The 18,291-nt window shown below is 39.8% G+C and overlaps 1 protein-coding gene across 2 annotated transcripts in view; it reads left to right on the forward strand.

Annotated features, from left to right (window-relative positions):
- Window positions 1-15,986, forward strand: part of GLRA2 (glycine receptor alpha 2) — a 180,349-nt gene extending 164,363 nt beyond the window's left edge. For both annotated transcript variants that reach the window (XM_059158385.1, XM_059158386.1), the window contains exon 9: window positions 14,431-15,986. In XM_059158385.1, coding sequence (XP_059014368.1) covers window positions 14,431-14,709 — 279 coding nt within the window. In that variant the 3' untranslated portion in view covers window positions 14,710-15,986. The remainder of the gene's footprint in view (window positions 1-14,430) is intronic.
- Window positions 15,987-18,291: the final 2,305 nt, after the last annotated feature.

Genomic DNA, 18,291 nt, shown 5'->3' on the forward strand with positions numbered 1-18,291 from the left:
ATAATGGAGCATAGACCGTGTTTCTGGTTCACTTTGCTGCTCTGAATGTCCTTGGGAAAAGCACTACAAAAGTGCCTCCCTGTGCTTTACAGGGCTCGTATGCTTCCGTAACTGCTCATTTTAAAACAGAACCTACAGTCCATATTCATTTGAGAAGATCTAGTTTACTGGGATCATTCAAATTCAGGAGGAAATAATGATTGGCCAGAGGAAGCAGGTTTCTAGTTGTTCACCTGCAGAAAATGTGTTTGTTCCATGGAAGATGAAGTGATGGCCCGCAGATGTCTCTTTCCTCGGGCCATGCTTCACTGCCCCTCTGTCAAAGCCTCCTAATGCTTCTTCAAGTCATGCCTGGGTGATGCCATCATGACGTTCACCTGTCTCTTCCAAGTAGAGAGGAGGGGATCCAGGGCAACACTAGAGGTCCAGTCTCACTGATTGAGTTCTCAGTTCCTGAGTTTTACTGAGCTTCCTGCAGCAGCAACCAGCTTACCAAACCCTGACGGCCCACGGCACTGCCTCTTTTCAGTAGAAATCGAGCAGTGGGAGGGAAGAGAAGAGATGGCTACTTGGAGGGTTAATATTATTCCCTGTGGCCTGTAGGCTTCAAAACAGAATGAAGATAGGACTCTATGAATACGGTGTGTTGACCTCCAGAAATACACCCATTCGGGGCCTAATTCTTCATATAATGTGAGGTTATATGTTACTATTTCAGGGGTTTCATTATTCCATAGTCTGTATTTTATATATTCCATATAAGAATCTTATTTAAAATTATAACAGTAGTAAGGGACCTGTTGCTTAAGTGAAACCCTTGGAAATAATGAAATAAAATACTGTGCAAGTCAAAGATAACTGAAAGAGAAACTATACCTGAACCAATCTGTTTCTGTGGGGCTAAGTATAATAGAGCAGGGTTTCTCAAAATGGGATCAGAATGACTAGAAACATCCAGGAGGTCAAGGAGGGTCATAGCAGGGCACAGCTTATTGAATACATCTTCCCTGCACATGGGTCAGCACCTTCCATGTGTTTTGTCCTCCTAGACTTCTTATCTTAGTAATTTTCATATGATCAGAGATGACCACAGTTAGTAGGTACAGAAATGGTAATCTAGTTGCTTAACAGACATGTTAAGTCTATACCCAACATCTCTAACAAATGGTTTGAACATCTCTAGCAAGAAGGAATTAATTACCTTCCAAGGTGTTGTGCTCCATGTCCAGTCACGGAGTTGTTAAAAAAGTTCTTCTTCACGGTGAGTTGACTTCTGTCTACCTGTAATGTCAACCATTTGTTTCTGATTAGCAACCTGGGAGCCATTATTACAAATGCTCTTCACTCTTTTGAAAACACCTGTCATATGAACCAGGCTCATCTGTTTCCAAGGCCAGCCTCTCTTTTTCCTTCTGTGGTTCCTCAAGTGGTGTGCCTTCGGGGACATTCTGCACGCTTGCACCTCACTCTGTCCTCGGGCTATTTTGTTTGTATCTCATACCCCTTTTCCTATTCAATGACCCAAGCACAACAGTCCATAAGCTGCGATAACCATGACATTCTCTCTTTCAAACATTTGAATGAAGAGTACTCTAATTAAATTATAGATGATAGCAAGGACTTGAGTTGACAGCGTCCCCATAGGTTTGAGGCTGGGTTGGCCCAGCTGGAATATGCATAAGTAATGGAAGCTGAAAGGAGAAAAACTGAAAACGGGAGAGAATAATGGCCATGAGAGATTGAGAACAATGTCATTTCCTGACTTGATCACTGGAGTTCCTGGGCTGGGGAGCCCTGCTCACAGCCTCATCAACATCCTCATCGTTACTAACATTTATTGACTATATACTATATATCTGGCACTGCTGTAGGCCCTTAATATGCATCATCTCACTGAATCCTTTCAAAAACCCCAAGGCAAGTTGTTGCTATTTCTGTCTCACTGCAGAGGAGACTGATGTATGCAGAGGACTGAGTCCTCTAGCCAGCTCCCACACTGGTTAGTGGCAGGGCCAAGATTTGAAACCAGGATACAGGGCACTGCTTCTGGATCCGTGGAGACTCAGGAGATTTTCTTACAATACTTTTTATAGTAATTTCTTGAAGAAATTCCCCCAATTATTTAAGCCACCGTGAAGCAGGTTTCTGTCCTTTGTAACAAATCCTCCCTGATTAAAATACAGAAATGTTAAAAGATACTAAGTCCTGGCCAAAAGGCACAGACAAGTGCCTTTGTGATGCTGTGTAGTTGCCTTAAAAAATGGGCTCAGTTGATGAAATAAGGCTGCCTCTTGACATGGCTCACTTTTCTGGAACACTCATGTATATCTTCCAGAGGCAGGGCATTTCATGGTGCTAATAGAGAAAGGATGACATTGAACTTCTCCTTAGTTACTCTAGCCTAACATTACCTCTTCCCTATTATCCTGTTGGTCTGTATTTTCCTTTACCATAGCACATATCACATTCTATTGGAATTATTTTTCTGTGTCTGTGTTTCCCAACCTTAGCACTATTAAGATTTCAAGCTAGCTAATTCATGCTTTGCTGTGGCCAAGTGTCCTGTGCGTTGCAGGATGTTTAGCAGTATCCTGGCCTCTATTCACTAGATGCCAATAACACCACCTCCTCCTCCCTTATGACAACCAAGAGTTCTCCAGGCATTGCCCAATATCCCCTGGTGGGTAAAATCACTCTTGGTTGGGAACCACTTGTCTACATGTTCTAAACCCCCTGCTGACTTCAAGGGCAGGACACTTTTTCATTCTCATTTCTTTTCAATGTTTGGAACATTAAGATGCTTAGCAAGTCTTTTTTTAAAAAGATTTTATTTATTTGATAGTGAGTGAGAGAGAGAATGACAGGGGAGAAGGTCAAAGGGAGAAGCAGACTCCTCATGGAGCTGGGAGCCGATGCAGGACTCGATCCCAGGATTCCAGGATCATGACCTGAGTTGAAGGCAGTCGCCCAACCAACTGAGCCACCTAGGTGGCCAGATGCTTAATAAGTCTTAACTGAATAAAACTATAGTAACTTACATTAAAATGGTGTTTTGTACTTATAAGCCTGGAGTACCTGTATTATCTGTATCTGTCTGGGTTTAGTCAGGAAAGCAGAGGCACTAAGCATACTACCAGAATAAGGGGCTTAATATAGAAATCAGGGTTTATATAAATATGAGAGTCACTACAAAAATGAAGCTCTGGAAGGCTATCATCCGAAGGGAGGACTTGAACCTGAAGCTCTGAGTAGAAAAGCAGGTGTTCACAGGGAAACCTGAGAAGCCACCATATCCAGCCTGGAAAGTGAGACCATAAAATGGGAGACCACAGAAATATCTGGAATCCTACTATGTCTAATAAAGTAACCTCATCTGACACCTACAGGCCCCCAAACAAAATAGCCTCTGTCTCCCTTCTACCTCTGAAATCTCTCAAATTCTTCTTACTGACAAACCTTAACATAGAACCCATCAAAAAGGGAATTGTGGGAAGTGTAGTTTTCCCCAGCCTTAAGGCAGGCTCTTCAACAGGAATGGCAGTGTCAGGTAAATGACAGCTAATCTTAACAACAGATATCCTGAGCCACTTTTTGACACCAAGTGCACGTGCGTGTGTGTGCGCGTGCACACACACAGGAGCAGATAACGGTCCAGGGAATCTGGCAGTCACAATCATCCAAGTTAGGAGTTACGATTTTGTTGCTGCTGCTTTCTTGTTTCTAGTTTGGCAGAGATCTCATCCTCTGAATACCCGTCCCCTTCAGTCAATGCTCTGTAGACAGTCACAATGTTCACTTTGTTTGCACCCAGAACAGATGGCAAACTATGTTAATAATCGAACAGCTCATACTCCAGATGGAAGATGTTCCCCTTCATGCTTCTTAGAATTTCGGGTGTCTTGTGAGCATTCTTGCTAGACTAGAATTGACAGAGATTACGAGGAAAGAATTTCCAGATACAAGACATTGCTTCACTCTTGAGGAAATCGAAGCCTCACCAGCATGTTACCAACTTCTAAACTACTCTCTAGGACCACAGTCGACATGAAGTGAAAACATTTCTGCTTTGTAGCTTTTGTGCCAGAAGTCAAACAATTACTTTTAAATAATGACTTCCAGTCCATTAAAAACATGTCACTTTAAAGAAAATTAGACTCCAAGTATACACTGAAAGGATATATATACTTCAAAGACTGCATGGCCCATAACATCTAAGATATTTACTATCTGGCTCTTCACAGAAAAGGTGTGCTGACATGTGGGCTGTAAGGAGGGCAGTGGGAGTTAAGGTCTGAGAGGTAAAGGGACATTGCAAGGACTTGTCTTACCGAGTCAGGTGAGATCCACTGGAGAATTTTGAATTAATGAGGATTTCCCTTATCTCACATTTTAACAGGATCCCTCGAGTTGGGGTCCTGAGACTAGACTCAGTTGTTGGGAGGGAGGATCTAGAAGCCAGGGAATGAGGTAGAAGACTATTACGGGAGTTCTGGTGGGAATGATTCTGAGGATCCACCGTTGGGCAACTCACACCAGCATGCAACACTGGAGGTAGTTAAAGGTGACTAGATTCTGGTTTGGAGATGGGGCTGATTGGACTTGCTGGTACTCCCACACAGGTGCAAGGGAGGCCAGAAAATGCAGTCTTCCCATGTGCAACATACGGGACCAGTTAAGACAGGGCCTCTTCAGTAGGGGTGATTTTGTGATGTCTGGCAATGTCTGCAGACATTTTCCCATTATCGCAACTTGCAAGGAAGGGTGCTACTTGTGTCTAGTAGGTAGCATCCAGGGATACTGCTAAATACTCTAAAACACACAATCACCTGGTCCTAAATGTCAGTCATGCTATAGTTAAAAAACCCTGAGCTGAGCTAAAGGAAGATCCACCACTGGAAGAAGAGAGAGAGTTGGGTTTTTGTAGACAATTAGGAGTTTTAGCCCAGTGCCATCCCTGGGCCCCAACTCCTGCAAGGTATTTGTAGCCTGTGGCAGGCTCAGTTCTGGAATCCCAGCTCATACCACACCTGAGGCCTGTCCATCCTCCTGGCCCACATATTCCCCCCATCACTGGAGGGAAGCTTTGTCCTGCATAGGAGGCCCTGTGGGCTTTTATTTTCACCTGGAGACTTGCAGAAATAACACGTGACCCAGGCAAGGAAGGAAGTTGTGTAAAATGATAGCTAAATGATGTACGGCTCCACAGGGCACACATTCATTTGTTTTAAGACAAAATGTTCCATTAATTAGAATTTCACGACATGAAAACAATGTTTGGTGATGACATAGATTTACAGGAATTATATTGTGTTCACCAAACCCAAATGGATGGCATGTGAGCTCAGACACCCTTCATGTTATGCAAACACTCCTTAGTCTTTTGCTATGGGTGATCACTGATAAGGTCTAATTTATTTGGTGAAATATTTGCATATATCTAATATGTACTATCTTTTCATTTACCTAGCATTATTATTTTGACTTGCAAATAGATGCATAAATGAAAAAATGTTTTGTATTCTGGCATATTTGTCTATGCCATTTATTTTCTTTGCAAATGAGCATACATTGTTTACTAAGATTGTTAATGAGTTTGATCTAAATTTATGTATTTTCACACTATCTGGGATGCTCACTAGCTTACCAGTGAACCAAAAAAATGGACAGTGTCTCAAAAATAGACCATAAACACCTCAGTGCTTGAGTGGCATTGTTAAGTTTAAATTTGCCCTAATTTTATGTCAGGTCAATATGTAAAAATAAGCGACATGATAAGCATGATAAATAAGCAAGGAAAGCATTTTTTTATTATAACAGATTTTTTTCTACTATTCATTTAAGAAGCATTTTCTTTATATACATATATTCGACATAGGAAGCTTCAGCCGAATATAATTCTAAGTACTAGGGTTATCAAAATATGAGAAACTGGGTCCCTATACTTGAAGGTCATCAAGGAACCTGACACGTAAACAGCTGATTTTAATATGATGCAGCAGATTCTGTTATAGAAGCAGGTACCAGATGCTTCTGAGGAGAAACCCATGACGCAGCCTTAGGGGTCAAAAATAGGCATCCTGGGGGCACCTGGGTGGCTCAGTGGGTTAAGCCTCTGCCTTCAGCTTGGGTCATGATCTCAGGGTCCAGGGATCGAGCCCCACATCGGGCTCTCTGCTCGGCGGTGAGCCTGCTTCCCCCTCTCTCTCTGCCTGACTCTCTGCCTGATCTCTGTCAAATTAATAAATAAAATCTAAAAAAAAAAATAGGCATGATGAATGCCTGAATGGCATGATGAATGCCTGAATGGCATGATGGCGGAGTGGGGTCTTTAAGGATATGCAGGAGCTTGTCAGGTGAAGAGAGGGGAGGGGCTTTCAATGCAAAGGGAAGCAGCTGACTAAAATCACAGATCACGGAACCCCCATGAGAGAAGTAGGTATAAGGCAGGACATAGGGGACCTTGAATGCCACACAAAGGAGCTTGGGAGTGGTCATTAAGGAGATGAAACTGTCGAAAGCTACGAAGCGTGGGAATAGAGGCAGTGGGCCAATGGCATTCCCTCAATCTCACAACAGCAGAAAGCAGGGCTGCTTCAAAATTCGCGGGACCTGGTGCAAAATGAAAATGTGGGGCCCTTGTTCAAAAATATGAATATTAAGATGCCTCTAGCAAAGCATGGAACCAAGTATGAGCCGTTCTAAGCACTGGGCCGAGGTGTGACTGCACCTATGCATGCCCACGAAGCCAAACCTAGCAGAAACTATCAGGGCAGGGGTAGGAAGAAGATATTAAAACCCTTATTTACATACTCTCTGGTTGGGAAGAAAACTCTTAAACCTATCAACCAGCTAGAGATTAGTCTTAAGGCAACGTAATAGCCAGCATTATAGTCCTATACTCAAACTCAAAAGATGGCCAAATGACTAATTTCCTCCTTTTAAAAAGGAGGAAATGGGAGAGCAAAAAATCCGAGGGACTCTCCTAAACCTACACATTTAGGAGATAGTAAAGATGTGAATTCAACCAAAGTCTTCAGATTCGGTGTTAGTGTTTTCCTCTGCTCCTCTGCAGTATCCAGGCTCTCATGTCTGTAGTGAGAGGGATAGCAATGGAAATTCGTAGAGGCTGCAGAAAGAACTGCAATTGGCAAAGAGAGGGAGATCAACTAAGAGGCAATCACTATCCCCTTCTCTGCCCCAGGGGGCATATCCTTTCTAAGCTTTTATTCCGAATCAAGAGGATCACAGCCAGCACAGGACCAGCACTGTCCCAGGGAACAGGGCTCCAGAGATGACTTTAGCACACTCTCAGGAGCTCACCCTCCAGTGAATGAAGACAATAAGACAAATAAGCTACCAAAATCCAGAGTTCCTGACTACCCAATTTTTAATATAACTGGGAAGAAAAATTTTAAAATAATAATAAAAAGGAAAGTCGAGAATGTAGTCTAAAAGCCAACAGGTAGTGAAAGAGTCTTTTCCAGGTGGGCGCTATCATAGATGATTTGCACATAGCCTGGGGTTTCTCAGCTATCTTACTGTGGAGACCCTCACCAATTCTGGAAATTCTAGGCACATCTGACCACCAGTCCACCTTTGTACATATCTCAGGGTGTGTCTTGTATTATTCTCTATGCCCCCCCCACCCCAGAAAAACGAAAGGTCTTATTCATCTTTTGCTTCCCATGGTTCTGAAAATAAAGCTCTAAGCAGGTGGCATAGTTTGCAAGGCCCTATACGACCCAGCCCCGCTCACTTGTGCAACCTTGTGTCACCCCACTTTGCTCCCGCACTCCGGGAGCCACCCCACCATCTCTCTGTGGCAGCAGACCCTCCCGTCCCAGACATCTCCCCACTCTGCCTACACCTCTTTAATGCCTTTGCTTTTCCAAGTCTGTCACAAAATCGCACTTCCTCAGGGAAAAGCTTCTCCCAAGTGCCAGATGAGACCAGGCCTCCCATTAATAAACTCACATATCATCCTATAACTCCCCTCCAGAGCCCTTGTCAGAGTTAGCAATTATGTACTTCTGTGATTAGTTTAATTTACATTTGTCCCCATCTCAGGACTGGGAATTCTTTGAAGGCCAGAAATTGATCTCTTTTGCTTACCACTGGATCCCTCACAAATGGCCCAGTGGCTGGCATCTCCTTCAGCATTTTCTGTCAGAGTACTCAATCTGAGATTAGACTCTAACCAGAGTACTTTCTCCACCATGCATCTCTCTTAAGTTGCTTGCCTCGACTGTTGTCCTCCAAAGCACCCATCTTTATTTGTGTGTAAGTGGGTAGGAGTATTGTGCGTGTGAATACCCATATGTATAAATGTGTGTGTATGGAGAAGTGTTTGTGTGTTTGCATGCATAGTTTCTTTACTTGGTACTGTGGGTTTTCCCCAAGAGACTGTAAACTCCAAAAAAGTAGAAATTTTGTCTTCTTGTTTACTGCTGTATGCCTACCTACCATACACCTGGCATATAACAGGTCCTCAATGAATCTTTGTTGGAAATACAAATATATGATGAGCAAGTGCTCAAGAAATGAATACCGGAAGTTCCTTGTGCAGAAAGTAACATGAATGATATACTGCATTGAAAAAGAGCTGCTGCAAAGATAAGCTTTTTGGGGGGGGTGGTATTTACTGTCTACCCAGAATGACACTGAGGCTTTTAATTCATTTTACCAGATATCATTAAAGAACAAAGGGTTATATTTGGTTTACTTTACTTCAAATTTGTTGTTCTACAAAGTTCAGTCAGATTCTTCATTCATAATCTTCAACAAAGCTATTTGGGATTTGGTAGGGACAAATTTATAATAATCACAGACTTTCAGAGTCTTTGGAATCAGACAGTTTTGGGATCAGACAGACCTGAATTTGAATCTCAGCTTCAACAATTATTAGCAATATAACTTTGGAAAGCCACATAACTTCTCTCAGTCTCAATTTTCCCTGAAAGCATGTGGTTTCCATGGTCAGTTTGGTGAAAGGACTTACTGTAGTTTTAAGGGCTTAGTGCATAGTTATAATCAATTAACTATTCTTACTTATTATTCATATCGATCCCCAAGTCCCTGTGACTCAAAGGAGGAAACTTAGGCCACAAGAATTAAGAATTTCTTAAGACCATCTTTCCTGCCCAATTCCAGGCGTTAGAAATCAGCAGGCCTTACAATTAAACATTATCCAGCCTTCATTTGATCAGGGGTCTTTTTTTCAGTGATGGGGCAGGGGGACCTGCTGTGTTTGGGCTCACAGTAGTGTTTTTCTTTTTTAAGAGGTGGGAGAATAGTGATGGGGGGCAAAGGGAGGGAGTATGGAGCCTGATGTGAGGCTCAATCTCACAACCCTAAGATCATGACCTGAGCTGAAATCAAGAGTCCATTGCTTAACCGACTGAGCCACTCAGGTGCCTCACCATGGGCTCACACTGTTTTCTAAGGAGGGCCAGAGACTCCATTATGTTCTTGCACTGATTGAGGCTCACTGCAACCTGGAGTTCCAATGGAGGAACTTCCTATTCCAACAGAAGAGAGACTCAACCCAATCAAAGAATCTGGTTGAGAAATGTGATGGAAAGAGGTTTTCCCTACACCAGTTTTTAGAAACCATTTTCTTTCCTCCTTTCCAGGGCATAAAACAAAAATTGTAACTATGGGCTCCCCTAAAATCTTTCATTTTATAAATACCATGTTCTTTAATTATATTGAAATCATTTGCTTATGACAAAAAATTCACTACAGTGCAATGAGTAAATTTTACAATAAGTAAAACTGAGGCATGAATTAAATAAAATGACAAATCTCAAATGAATTACATAGCGCCATGACAGTGCTTCAGATGGCAGGATGGGATTTACGGAGATTTTCTCAAAGTGGGATATAGAAATTGAACGTACTGAAGGTTTTGATGATTCACTTTCTGTGAAAATTTAATCAGTGAATAACAAAAAAGAGGGAGCTAGAAGTATTTACTGTTCAAAGTTACTGAAGATAGTGGGTCAGCAGCAATACTTATCTAATTGGTTTCCTGGCTAATTAGAAGTGGAGAATATATGCCTGAAATTCTTTCCTTACTGGGAAGATCTGATTCTCCCTGTTAATATGTTCAACTAAGCTGTGCTTACAGATTGTTCTTTCTTTTAACTTAGCTTACCCATGACTCAAGCTCATCTCCATTTTACCCTCATATAGGAATCTTGCCATATTACCATAACATTTTATTCTGAACCTGCTATAAAGGCAATTAGTCATTCATTATAACACAAAAATTCAAATTGGTTGCAATTATGTTTTCTGAATCGAAACCATACCCTTTGATGTGGATAATTTAAGGTTCTATATTTAAAATGCATTGAATGAGTCATAACGGTAAATAAGAAGACCCTTAAACTAGCATTCATATCTCCTGCATGTGAAAAATTAAATGGATAATTTCTACCTACGACAAATTTATTTTTGTGTGGAGAATTTTAAAGAATGGATTTAATTAGCTGTAACTATGCTCAGAAGCATAATTTGAAGTACCGTTGAATGAATGAGGAAAGTGTTTTCAAGAATAGGAAAAAACCTTCTTAAAATTCCCTTTTGTTCATTACTCAACAAACGTTTATTAAGCAGTCACAGTTTGCCAGGCAATGTACCACTTAATGATAACCTAACCTGGCATCCTTCTACTCCAGCTCTGGTACTTAATTGAATGAGTTCATCTTTTTGGCTGTCCATTCACAGTATGTGAGGAAAGACTACAGGAAGTAAATGAATGAGTCGGTCTGAAAAGAAACATGGATGTGGGTATTTAGGTTTCCTTTTGTTCTGCGTGCTAAAGCAGGTTACTAGCTAACCTACCTTTTCTATTTCTTCAGGGATCCAGGGATTTAAAAAGAATCTTATCTCACTCAGGCAGTGATCTATATGCTTAATCATGACTTTCTAAATGTTTATAGAGGTGAGAACAGCAATTTATAAGATTCTACAGATACGGAAAGGAAAAAAAGCACAGTAAATTTAGTCAGATAAGGGGAAATGCACTTTGAGGAATAGTTCCCATTCGAAAAGTAATTTTAGACTTAATAACATAGAATAGGTCCAGCATTTTAGAGCTGGCCCTTAAAGCTCATCTAGGTCACTGGTTTCTAACCTTCTGCACTAGAGTTACTGGATTTTAAATCTCCCTAGAAACTTTAATTCACTTGGTCTGGATGGGGTTAGGAGGGGAGGTGGGCATGCATATACTTGTAAAACATCCCCAGCAGTCAAAGCTGAGACCCACAGATCTAGTCCAGCCTTGACATTTTTGGTATGAGGTCCCCGAGGCCTGCTTTTAATTAATTCTTTATTCTTTTTAAGTAGGCTCCATGCCCATTGTGGAGCCCAACCCAGGGCTTGAATTCACAACCCTGAAACTGAGTCCTGAGCTGAGATCAAGAATCAGATGCTTAACTAACTGAGCCACCCAGGCAACCCCCTGAGGTCTTTAAAGAATAAATAGCTTGCTTAAGATCAACACAGCTTAAAACCCTTGGAGTGTGACCTGTAACCCAAATATCCAAATTCCTACTCTGTACCTCTGTCTACAAAACCAACTGGCACTGTTTCTACTTCTCTCACTCAGTAGTTGAGATCTAATTACCAGTTAGTACTAGAAAGTCCAAGATAGCGTATAACCCATGGGGCTCCCAAGTCTTCTCCCCCTAATGACCTGTGTTTTTCCTTTCTTGCTGAGTACTGAAGAAGTCTTCTGATAACACTGTAATGATTAATATATCTGTTTACTCCACATTTTAAAATACTTATTTAAAGTTTTTGCATCTATAAAATGTATCAATCACATTTTAAGGCAAAGAAAAAAGATTCAATATTTGAAGCTAAGTACAATTAAAGTCTTCATTATTGAGCTTTGGGCACATGAAAGTACTCTAGTGTCAGGCTGGGTTTTCCTAGCCAGCTTCCTTATATGAGAGTATCTTTAGGTTGAACACTTCCACCAGGTTCTTAAAGCTCCTTGCAAGTAGGGTGCTTGTCCAACTTCATCAACTGCTTCTGAGTACCTAGCAAAATGTCTGCCATAGACTCAACACTTTGTTTTCATTGTCACATGAAAAATCCTTTATTACATTTTGTTAAGAAATGAGATAGAGTGTCTTAAACCAACTCGTATAGAACAATCCCATATAAATTAAAGTACTTGGGAAATGATTTTATAAAGGAGGAGCTTTACAGTTACTTTATTATAAGATCTTTGGCCTGATTTTCCTGACATAAATTTGTCCTTGCTGTACCATTTGGATTACAGTTGGGCTCTCATTCAGACTATGTTAAAGTACTTCACTCCATATATCTTTTACACATGGCTGAAGGCACAACTGATATGCAATAAACACTGATGAAATAAAATTCATACCAAGTTTTCTTGTGTTTTGGGAAATATAAGCATTGGTATTATCCGGCAAAATAAAGAGTGCAGTGCCTTTGATGACTCACAGGGTTGAACAGAATTGTGGAAGGCCTTGAACTCATTTTAAGAGACGATTCAATCAGTGGCTATTTAGAACAAAATTTTTATTTTTATTATTTATTTATTTGAGAGAGAGAGACAGACAGACAGACAGACAGACAAAGAGTGAGAACACAAGCGAGTGTGGGGAGGAACAGAAACAGAGAATCTCAAGCAGACTCCACACTGAGTGTGGGCCAAACACAGGGCTCCATCTCATGACCCGTGAGATCATGCATGACCTGAGTTGAAAGCAAGAATTGGTCACTTAATTGACTGAGCCACCCAGGCACCCCTAGAACTAAATTTTTACTAATCAGGTCATTTCAATCCCACCATTTCAACTCCACCATTTTGACCCAACCACACATCAAGATTCCATGCTCTACAAAAGCTATTTGTACTTTACCCGAACGTTGCAGTTTTTCAGTGTTTTATCTAATTCATGTAGAAATAATCAACATAAAAAATAGTATGGAGGTGTCTCAAAAAGCTAAAAAAAGAACTACCATAATATCCAGCAATCACACTATTAGATAGGTACCCAAAGAATAAAAAAAACACTAATTCAAAGGGATACATGCACACTGAAGATTACTGCAGCATTATTTACAATAACCAAGTTATGGAAGCAGTTCAAGTGTCCATTGATAGATGAATGGATAAAGAAGATGTGATACATACAGATACACATGCACACATACTGGAATACTACTAGGCCATAAAAAAGAGTGAATCTTGTCATTTGCAATGACACGGACGGAGCTAGAAAGCATAATGCTAAGTGAATAAGTCAGTCAGAGAAAGACAAATAGCACATTTTACCCATATGTGGAATTTAAGAAACAAAACAAGTGAACACAGGGGAAAAAGAGAGAGAGAGAGAGAGAAACTGAGAAACAGACTTAAATATAGAGAGCAAACTGATGATTACTAGAGGGGAGGTGGGTGGGGAGATGAGTGAAACAGATGATGGGGATTAAGAGTACACTTATCATGATGAGCCCTGAGTAATGTAGAGAATTGTTGAATCTCTGTATTGCATATTTGACACTAATATAACACTGTATGCTCACAATACTGGAAATAAAATAAAACACTTAATTAGGGCATCTGGGTACCTTAGTCGGTTAACTGTCTACCTTAAGCTCAGGTCATGATCCGGTATCCTAAGATCAAGCCCTATGTTGGGCTCCCTGCTCAGTAGGGAGTCTGCTTCTCCCTCTCCCTTTGCCCCTTCCCCTGCTCCTTCTCTCTCTGAAATAAATAAAAATCTTAAAAAAAAACTAGATTGCCTAAAAAAAAACTGACACCAGACCATTAGCCATGGAAGAAATATTCACCACTGCACAGTCAATGTTTAATCTGGAGGGAAAACAGGTATACATTTAGGGGGTTAATCTTAGGCCTAACATGAACATTAAAGCCAATGTTAATGGAAGGAGCTAGGCTTTGAATGGGCCACAAAACTAAAAATTCCTAGCTCAATGCCAGGTACATAGCAGGGGTTCAGCAAATGATTTTCTGAATGACTGAATGATGCAAAAGTGAGTAAATGAATGAAGGGAACTCTATATAGATGTAGGATATAATATTTGGATTTGGAGGCTTGGCTTTAAACCAGTCCACTCAAAGTTATGGATTAATAAACTAGATTTTGGGAAAGTCAGTGCTAAATATAAGTGTTTCTGTTTCTTAATTAAAATGACCACAAAGTCGTTATTCTAACTCTTAATTTCTCAGCCTGAAAGTTAATGAACTGTGTCTGTTCCATGAATAATTGAATTGAACTTGAAAGAGAACTCCACATTCCAAAAGCCTCCCACACTACCAGTTAACTGTGATTTATCCTTTTACTTCTGAAGAATTTTAAGCATCTTCCATCTGATTTGACTGACAACCAATCTGTGCTTCCTCTGTCTTTATTCTCCCAGGAAGAAGATGTTACTCGTGAAAGTCGTTTTAATTTCAGTGGTTATGGGATGGGTCACTGCCTCCAAGTGAAGGACGGAACAGCTGTCAAGGCCACACCTGCCAACCCGCTCCCACAACCTCCAAAAGATGCAGATGCCATCAAGAAGAAGTTTGTAGACCGGGCAAAAAGAATTGACACAATATCTCGAGCTGCCTTCCCATTGGCCTTCCTCATTTTCAACATCTTTTACTGGATCACATACAAGATCATTAGGCATGAAGATGTCCACAAGAAATAGATGTGCCCTTCAGACCCTGGACTTTCTTGCCTAACTGTTGTGCTTGTAAATACACAGTGAAATTGTCTTTATATCACTTTGACAGAGGAGGAGACTGGGGGAGGGGGGCGGGAAGATCATGAGGGCAGGTTTCCTGGCACCTACATGAATAAAGATAAGTTATCTGGGCAATGAAGGAAAATGTTTGCACAAAATTAAGGTGTTGCAGAATCACGTGAGCATAATTCCCTTCATAGTCTTTAGCATTGTTCTTTCAGATGATGTATTAATTAGACATGAGATGCAAGGTCAAGTTCTTGAAACGCTATTTGTCTTTGGTTTGGTTTGGTTTTGACTAATTCTGGTACAGAAAAGTTAGCTTAAACCACATACACATGCGTGCGCGTGCGCGCACACACACACACACACACACACACACACGCAGAAAATGCTTACCATCTGACCATAGTGACTAGCCTATAGTGAGTCAAGGACCAAACTTTTTCAGGAAAATGCTGCCTCGTTTTTAAAACAAGTACTCTGAGCTACGTTCTTTACAATGTCTGTAATTAGTGTTTCACCTGAGAAATCCTTTTGTGGGTCGTAAATTATTTCTACTTATTGAGAAAACAACAACAAAAAAGAAACACCAACCACAAAGAACATATTTCTACTTTACTGTCCGTGTAGGTGTGCAGTTTAATATTATTTTTCTTTCCTAAATGTAATTTGAGGGTTTAAATTGTGTGTTGTGTAATTGGTTTGATAGTATACCCTCTTGAAAATAAGTGCCCATTTATTTTAGATCCCTATCAGCACACTGTATTTTTTTCGCTTTGGCTATATTTACATGTGACTTTAACTGCTCAAGTGTGACTTAGCCATTGCAACCTCTCGGCCACAGTATTTATGGAGATGGTGTGTCCTGAATGGTGTAGCTCATATTAGCTTGAACTTTCCATTTCTGCTCTCATTGTAGGTGTAACTACTAGTCTTAATGTCAAATGACCCATGATTTCTACTGTCAATCAAGTGAATATTGTTTTAAACATCCTTAACTAACTTAAAGAATTTTTAAATTGTACTGTGATTTTCATAACCCGTTGCCTTTTTGGTACCAGAGCTACGTGGTTTGAATCCTGGCTACATGTTTTAAGTAAGAAAAAAAAAAAAAAAAAGACGTATTTTTGCTTACTCAGATAAAAGACAGCCTGTAAAAATATAATGAAAAACTTAAATTTTACATGTGCTGTAAAAGGGATTATTAAAAATATTTGTTCAATTTCAATAAAGCTACGTGTGCCATAGAACTTCCCTAAGATTCTTTCCATTCTTGTACCACAATGAAAGTAAGTTAAGTGACAATGGTAACTTGGATTTTTGCTTCTGGTTTTTCTCATAAACTTAAAACACTTACAGCTATGATGTTATGTCCTAACATAATAGTATAGCATCCCCAGGAAGAAAGAAAAAATATTATTCTCATTGTAGAAACAGAGAAATGAGGATGTGGAACTACTGGTAGTCACTGTGGGCAGAATATAATACTGGATACTTCATATGAGCTCTGAAAAAGTTCCAGGAACACTGAGGAATTGTGAAATATCAAAATGAAAAGAAATTTAAAAGAACAATCTGTTCACCTAGCTATCCTGGTCTTGTCAGGAATGGAGTTCTATGATGAAAAAAAAATGCTGAAAACCTCAGTGAAGCAGAGGAAATTCACCTTAATCCCTTACACATTTGACTTAACCAAAGATATCCATCATTAATATTTTCAGATAAGATGCAGATTTTTAAGTTGATGTTTATGGCCTTTGAAACCCATTCAAATATTGAATCATTTCCGTAGAGAGGAATATTGTAGAATAGCTAAAAGCAGGAATTTTTCAGATAGAAAGACGAACTTGGCCACCTCTCAACAGTGTGATCTTGGATAAGCTGGCTTTTCTGAAGAGCTATGGTTTCATAGAGTTTTAAGATGATAAACTGAGAAAAATGCAAGGAAAGCCATTAGCTCAGTGTGTAACCACAGCAAATTTCCAATAACTAACAGATAATAGTAAAATTATTATCATGAATAGTATTGGTTATCCACTGGGAAGGAAGCTTCACAATTCCTCATCTTGGCAAGATTAATGCTATGTTTTTTGTATCATTCCTAAAATATCATTTCTGTCTGACTGCTCATTCCTTTCCAAACAAATAAGGCAAAGTCTTTGGTCTCATTTTTCTTCCTCACACTAAAAATAGTAAACTGAGGCTAAAATGCCTTCCAAACATGGGTCTGACTTTTAGGAAGAGCCCTTATGTTGCTTATGGAGGGATGGGGAGGCACCCTGGGGGGTCATCATAAGCTAAACAATCATTTCTAATTAATGTGTGTACCATATAATTTTGGGTGGGTGGTCCCCACCTCAGAGGATTTTAAAAGGACTCACCTCTAAGCATATCTGCCAGCCACTGAGTAGGCAAAGATATCCTGATGGATTCTTGACTTATCTCTGATTCTAATCTACATTCAGTGGGGAGAATTCTTCAGTGCACTTATTTGAATTACATAAATAAGATAAAATCTCAGGGAAAAGGTTTTTGAGTGCTGCATACTCTGGAAAAATAGATAACTCCCCTATAATGTTATTGGAGATTTTTATATAAGATGTTTTTCTTTCATAATAGTATTTGAAGGAAATAGTTCAAGAATAAAATCATGGATCTGAGGAAGAGAAATTACCAGTTTTCATTAGATTCAAAGCTTCTGGAAGAAAGTGGCTATGTTTCTGTGGGTACTCTGTACTGTCTGCCAAAGCTGAAATGCCCAGTGGGTATTATTACTACAGCTAGGAAAAAGTTGGTGAGGGAGGGTATGATGTGCCTACCGACCAAGTTATAGAAGTTTTTCCCAACAAAGCAATGACATGAAGTAACCAGCTACTGCTACAATTTTTCAGATAATGGATTATTGGGAGATTTGCCTTTTAAACATTTTTCAATTCCTTTCACTTGGTTTTAACAACAGATTGAGATGACTTAAGGCTTAAGACTCTTTATGGCATTCTCAAACACCTTGGCCCCAAACAAATGTTATAAACCAGACTTGCTGTAGATTTTTAAAAATCCTTCCAGTGTTATCATTAAACTCCTCATCTGTGCTGCTGAACAGAACTGCCAAATTCTGAAACCAAATTTTCCAATAAAGATTAAATGAGTATCATTTTACAATATGCTTAGTCAATTAATATCAAATAAGAAAGCTCTATCCAAAACACAGCATAAAATTCCCTATGATAAGATTCACAGTTTGGGGAGAAAAATCTATTGAGGATTTTTTTAAATTTATGCATTTCCTAGTTTAAGCCCAAAGCCAATTTGTGGAATGAATATAAGTCATACGTCTGCCAGATACAATTTTTTTTTAATCTTTCATCCTCTGCTTTAAACTTTTTATTTTCACCAATTTGGGTTTTCCTAAGTATAATTTAAATGATTCAAGTAATGCATGCTCTTCATAGATCACAATGTAGAACTAAAGATAACACCACAACCTCATACTCAAAGCATGATATGCTTTCAACATACCAAAATGTTTTGATGTCCACAACA

Source organism: Mustela lutreola, chromosome X (assembly GCF_030435805.1).
Source record: "Mustela lutreola isolate mMusLut2 chromosome X, mMusLut2.pri, whole genome shotgun sequence".
NCBI classification, from domain to species: Eukaryota; Metazoa; Chordata; class Mammalia; order Carnivora; family Mustelidae; genus Mustela; species Mustela lutreola.